This window comes from Galeopterus variegatus, unplaced genomic scaffold, assembly GCF_000696425.1.
Source record: "Galeopterus variegatus unplaced genomic scaffold, G_variegatus-3.0.2 Scaffold7541, whole genome shotgun sequence".
In the NCBI taxonomy this organism is placed as follows: domain Eukaryota; kingdom Metazoa; phylum Chordata; class Mammalia; order Dermoptera; family Cynocephalidae; genus Galeopterus; species Galeopterus variegatus.
Genome location: NW_007733652.1, coordinates 228 through 7005, shown reverse-complemented (window position 1 = coordinate 7005; position 6778 = coordinate 228). Strand labels below are relative to the sequence as shown.

The following is a 6778-nucleotide window of genomic DNA, read 5'->3' as shown; positions in this document are numbered from 1 at the left end:
GGCGGGAGCGCCGCCGCGCTTCCCAAGCGGTGCACTGTAGCAGTGCGCCACCAGGCCGGCCTAAAACAAGATTCTGATCACTGGAACCAAACTCAGAGGAAGGACTGGTCTCTAAATAAAAACCAATCAAGAACATACACTTGCGTTTTAAGTTAAAAATAAATATGCTTCAGGTGGGTATTCCACAGTTTTATAGATTTTTAAGAACTACCTCACTGTGGTCTCAAGTCCATCAGATAAGAGGATTTTTACTGTTCTACTCTGCAAATGCTATTTCTATTCTTTATTATGAGTAATAAAATAGAAAACCTTCACAAAAAATTAAGTTGTTGAATATCTGTCAACACTGAACCACAGCCAATCTCCAGCTAGGAACTGGAGCTCAGAGCATTACCATGTTTCTGGAATCAATACCTTTGGAATTTTGGCTCCTAAGTCCTGATACTGCTTTGGATTCTTCAGGAAATTCACAAACTCCATAACTTCCAATTTGGCTTCTTCACAGCCAGCTACGTCTGCAAATCGCACATCGATGTTGTTCTTAAAGATCTTGGCTGTGGTCTCACCAACACCGAAAAGGCCCCCTCCTCGCCTGCTGCGCCCAGCCCCCATCGGGCCCCTCCTCACAGCATAGAGAACGATGCCCACCAGGAGAAGGGTGGGCACCAGACTTCTCAAGAAAGACCTAGAAAATCCAAGAAAACCACTTGTCACCTTCCCTCAGCAGAGAGGGCAGAAATACCACCTTCAGGCCAGAAGGGTGGACTGCTCTAGAACTTTTCTTCATGCAAAAAGGGAGCGGTTTCTATTTTAAAATGTATCAAATTTTAAAGTTTCACCCCATAGCACTCAGCCTCTCCCATTCTGAATGTCTGGTCCCACACTTCAGTCTGTGGGTGGGGAGGGGCTGACTCCTCTACAACCTGGAACCAGGCAGCACCCCTAGGATGTGCTCCCCACAGACACAGTGCAGCCTCCTCTCAGCTGAGGCCAACCAGGCCTGTTTCACCACAGCAGAATTTCTCTACTTTACACTGAATCTCCATCTGTTTTGTCTATACTTCATATTTTCTCCTATAAATGGAAACTGAAATATCAGCAAAAGAGGGAGAGTACCCATGCCCTCCAGAGGCGTGAGGCCATTCCACTCCTCCAGGCCACACTTATCACTTTCAGCCCCAGGACAAATCCTCAACTCCCACAAGACAGGCCCACATGCAACCAGTATTCCTGACAACTTAGCAAGTAAAAACTCAAGTCAACAATAAACAGCCCCCTAGATGATATTCGGGGGCTCTAGTGGGAGACTGTGGGCACTTTGGGCCCATCACTGCAATTCTGAGAACCCACCTGCAGGACTCTGCCTACCTCATCTCCTCTCATCCCCATGCAATCCCCACTCTGCCCTCAAACACACATCTAGAAGTTAAAGAAACCACCCAAACCACCATTATCCCAATTCTTTACCCATCTCCTGGCTAAAGTTGGTACTAAGCTCGTACCTGCTCCTGATTCAGTTTTCAATTCAGAGGGGAAGGGCACTGACATCACCAGTAAGTCAATGTGAGAGCAGGACCTGAGCTCAGCACTGCTGACCTCCATGCTAAGTCTTGAGATGTACACAGAGTATTTAATCTGGTATTTGCCCCCAAGTCCATAATGGTTTTAGGGACATATTGTGCAGTGAAATTCAAGAAAGAACACAAGATGACATGAGAGCTGTGCATTAGCACAGCTTGACTGTGCATCAGAAGCTGCAGGGCTCACAGCAGGGACCGCCAGCACCAGGAATCTGGGGAGGCCACGGCTGCTGGGCCAACCTCTGGACACTCTGCTTCAACAGGTCTGCAGGAGTGGGGCGTGGAGAGAATGGTGGTGCATTTTGCAAGGGTTCCCACGGGGATCCTATGCGTGGCCAGATTTTGGAAGGTTTCCTACAAGGCTTTAAGAAATTTGTGGACACTCTGCTTCAACAGGTCTGCAGGAGTGGGGCGTGGAGAGAATGGTGGTGCATTTTGAAAGGGTTCCCACGGGGATCCTATGCGTGGCCAGATTTTGGAAGGTTTCCTACAAGGCTTTAAGAAATTTGTGTTACAATGATGATACAACATCCATCATCTGTTTGATTTTTCCCATCCAACACTTTTTTAAGGCTGCCTATCTAAATATTTTCCTGCTTCAATAATTCTCTTCTCAATAGAAGAGCTAACACACATATATGTTTTTTACTACAGACACTGTAAATATTAGCAGATGCCTGTAAAATGCTTGAAAGAAGCACATTCCAAAACAGGTTGAACACTGAATTTTTGTTTTGTGCTCAGAATCAGAGGCCCTGGACTGGAGTGGCGCTTTGTCCCCTCATCCCAGCCACTCACCCGTCCCTCTCAGTTGTGTAGACCACGGCTGCCTGGCTGGTGGGCTCAATCCCCAGCTCCCGCTGAGCAGACTCCAGGTTGCGCTCAAAGGTGTCGATGCTTCCAATGTTAAACCACACGAATTTCTGCGGAGATCGAGACCGAGAACAAGTTTAGGCTGCACCACTGTGTCCCACACCGAGACAACCCAACACAAGCACCTGCCCACAGCCTGCCATCCTCACCAACTCCTCTTCTAGCAAAGCCTCTTACCTAGCCCTGACTTCCACAACACGGGTAAGTCGCACCCTGAGGACAGCTCTAAAGACAACTCTCCTAACAGGAGATCTTTTGGTTTTGGCCCCACCACATTACAAACTTTAAGTTCTAGATGAAAGTATAAAGTGAGGCAACATCTGCTGAAGTTTTCTTTTGTCACCGTTTCTTTGTCTTTTCATTCTTCTCTCCTCCCAAACTTTGGTAAGTGGTTCAGACACTACTCGGCAAAACTGAGTCACAGGTACAGTAGTGTAAGTGCTCCTGTCCTACTTGGAAGACCTCATTATTGATACATGTCAATAAGATAAACCATCACATTAACAGGGGCTGCTGCTGGATACTAGGCGAGGCATTTTACTGAAAAAACCAAAAAACTACATTTTACATTTTAAAAAACCTATGTCTGGAACACTCAGCCTTAAACCCACCTCTCACCTTGGAAGACGTCCCAGGGGGAGGAATAACACGCACTAACTGCTTGTTCACAACTTCCAGCCGATCCACCTAGAAAAAGAGAAAAATAATCAGAACAACTGAAGCAGGAGGTAGGATGTTCAACAGCAAACCACAGGCTCATCCTCAGACACAGTCCACAGTGCAGACAGAGATTCCAACTGCATCCAAGAAACCACACAAACTCCGCAGCAGAGATCCAAGTTTTGTTTTCCCACCAACTAACTTGGACATTTTAGCCTGCGGTATAAACCTATTTCCATTTTAACAAACACGAACCAATTCAAGAAGAGGTACTAAAATTTGAAACATCTGAGCACCAAGAGTCCAGACTGGACTAAAAATCTAAAAGAAATTCATAAAAGTCTTAAACTGACAATACAGTGAAGTGTTAAATACAGAGCTGGTTTAGAGGCATTTCATCCACCCAGCTGCAGGTACCACAAGAAAACGGTGCCAGCAAGACTTGAGAACACAGCCCCAAGGCCCACAAGCTGCCACCACCTCTCCACACAGCTGCCCAGAAGGCTAGCATGGCCCTCTGAGAAGCAACGCAAAAGAAGGAACAGCTGGAGAGTGCGACCCAGTTTCTGAAGCGTAACGACAACATCGTCATCCCTTCTACTCCCACAGAATCATAAACCACTACAACATGACTTTCCTTGGAAACTAAATGAAAACTTAGGGTTACGTGACTAACGCGAATGTTTTCATTATTGAGGTACCTTACAACCACAGCAATATGACCACATCCCTGCAGCCATGTCAGACCCTCAGAAAGGATGTTGTGGAAATGCTGAAATCTGTCCAGAATCCACACACAGGAAGGCAGCCTGGGCCCAACACACCTGTCTCACCCCTCCTTACAGCCACACCTGTAGGTGGCAGGTCCATGGGTAAGAAGGGGCTGCAGCAGCCTTCTCCCTGACTACTGGAGGGAGAGCCACCAAGGGCCTCTCTGAAGACAGGCATGTGCCCTGTGGCCAGAAAAAAAAGGCACTGATCACAGACTCTGGTGGGAAACAAGTGTTTCCTGCAAATGTCACCAGACTGAAGTTCAGATCTTAACAGTGTGTCATTCAGCAAACATCCTTCTGATGGTGACCGAGGCACAAGGCACCTGCTCCTGTGCACGCTCACACTGAAGCCGGCAGTACATCACCCAGCCTCAGCACCCTAACCAACAGACCGTGTCTGTGAAGGACACCAGGGCTCTGCTGGTGCCATAGGCTCCAATGCACAGACATCAAGCCCCAGGGCTGAAAGCCCAGGCCCACTGTCCAGGGCCAGCCAGCAGGGGCCAGGGTGCACTAGGGGGACAGGAAAGATCTGAATCAGATATGAGGCTGGAATTTAAAGATAAATGGACAGACAGAACTAAGTCTTAAAAGCCAAAGCTAAGAAAAAGTCAGGCCATGATGTTAGCGGAGAAAGTGGGCATAACACCATTATTTTGGTCTACTTATTGGAAAAAGTAAAATTGTGCCTTGTCTGTGCCCCGCGGGTAGGACAATGGAGTCTCCACCCAGGCCTGGGAGCTCCCAGCCTCTTAAGGGCCTCACAGGCCCCATGCAGGGGCCTCCTTCCTGGGCAGACAGACTATAAATTCCTCACCAGACCTCTGGCCAGGTAATACTGTACAAAGTGCTTCCAGGTGATTTCTTTTCCAGGATCTCGAAAGTAGAAGTAGAAAAATCCCATGGCAACACCAGCCCCCAAAACAGCCAGACTGCAGAAATCCTTGTCGTCCCAGGGGAACTCCCCCTGTGGAAGGAAAAATAACACGTTTTACAGTTAAATGAGGGTGGTTTCTTCATGAAAACGGCTATTTCCTTTTTCAGATGTTACTGAAGAAGTTGTCCAAACTCTCCCCTCCTCCTGATACAATACCATGCGACCTCAGTATGTGGTGAAGCCGAGACTGCTCCTCTCATGAGGAAAGACTTTTACACGGTGTATAAGAACACATCATGGGCCGGCCCGGTGGCGCACTGCTACAGTGCGCCGCTTGGGAGTGCGGTGGCGCTCCCGCCGAGGGTTCGGATCCCACATACAGACCGGTTCCCGCTCATTGGCTGAGCGAGGTGTGGGAGCAACACCGAGGGTTGTGATCCCATTGCCGGTCCCGGTCCGGTATGGGCGCGACACTGAGGGTTGCGATCCATTGCCGGACACGAAAAAAAGACAAAAAGGAAAAAAAAAAAAAAAGAACACATCAAATGTTACAGCTCACCAGATGCCCCAAGAGGAGCAGAAAATCCCCAGAGAGTCTGCCTTTGGAGCCCTTGTTGCTGGGGTTCTCTCTTATCTGGGTCTTTTAAAATTCAGATAGAAATCTGAACACAGTTTTAGAAATCAGTATTTTAGGATCTCCGAAATAATTCACTTGCTTGTCCCTAAAGAGGCAGAAAGAATGCTATGGTTTGAATGTACGTGTCACTCCAAAATTCCTTTGCTGGAACCCAACCCCCAAGGTAATGGTATTGACAGGTGGACCCTTGGGAGGTGATTAGGTCATGAGGGCTCCATATTCACGAATGAGATTAGTGCCCTTATAAAAGGGCTTGAGGAAGAGAGTACCTTCCATCATGTGGGGATGCAGTGTTCATCCCCTCCGGAGGATGCTGCGTTCCAGGCACCATCTAGGAGGCAGAAACCAGGCCCTCAACAGACACCAAACCTGCCAGCACCATGACCTTGGATTTCCAGCCTCCATAACTATGAGTAATAAATTTATGCTGTTTATAAATTACCCAGTCCAAGGTATTTTGTTACAGCAGCAGAATGGACTGAAATAAAGCTATGCACATCATCGGCTCTGCAGTGACTGCCTCTTGTGGGGAGAGACAGGGTGTCTGGGTCTGGTCCTCAGACACACAAACCTTCTGTATCTGTGTCCACCAGGCAAAGCCATCCTGCTTCCCATCTCTCTTGCTTCCATCTCCTCCAGGCCCTGCTCTCTTTGGTTCACCAGTTTCTAAGAGAAAACAAAGTCTGGCTTTCAGAAAACAATTATATGTAATCTTCCACGGAAAGAAGATTCAGAGAACAGAAAAGAGCGAGGGGCGGGAGCAACACCGAGGGTTGCGATCCCGTGGCCGGTCCCGGTCCAGTACGGGCGCGACACTGAGGGTTGCGATCCGTTGCTGGTCACGAAAAAAAAAAAAGACAAAAAAGATACTACAGCTTCACAAACAAACTGTAAGACTACAATCACGTAAAATTAAAATTCATCTTTTATCAGCCAAGAGACTAATGTTTCTGCCAGGCCAAGAAGGCAAACAATTTCCCAGATGCCCCCCGTATTTTATTCAGTCTGCAAGAGGAAAATACCAGTTTTCACCACAAGCTGCTAATAGTACCTAACAAATTAGTTAATGACAAGCCTAGAGACAATTTAGATTCTTCACTATTATAGGTCGAAGGCCATTACAACAAAAAATGCAATAAAAGCCAACATAATATGTTCTTATATGTTATATGGATTCCACACTCATGAGCACCTGAGCAGGAGACATTTCACAAGAAAAACACATGACTTTTCCAATCCCAAAACCTAGTCTATATCTCCAAACCCTGATTTAATTTAAAAGATGATTCATTGAGGTTTAGGATCTAACAGGCAAAGAAGATGCCAAGCGATGATGACAAAGACAAGGAACAGGTGAGGGGGTGACGGGCAGCACCAT

General features: G+C 47.2%; 1 protein-coding gene across 1 annotated transcript in view; it reads right to left on the bottom strand.

Moving 5' to 3' along the window:
• LOC103607563 (AFG3-like protein 1) overlaps nt 1-4860 on the bottom strand; it is a 22673-nt gene extending 17813 nt beyond the window's left edge. The window contains exons 1-4 of the mRNA XM_008592056.1: nt 4704-4860; nt 3072-3140; nt 2379-2503; nt 415-685 (exon numbers count right to left, since the gene is read on the bottom strand). Coding sequence (XP_008590278.1) covers nt 415-685; nt 2379-2503; nt 3072-3140; nt 4704-4790 — 552 coding nt within the window. The 5' untranslated portion in view covers nt 4791-4860. The remainder of the gene's footprint in view (nt 1-414; nt 686-2378; nt 2504-3071; nt 3141-4703) is intronic.
• Nucleotides 4861-6778: the final 1918 nt, after the last annotated feature.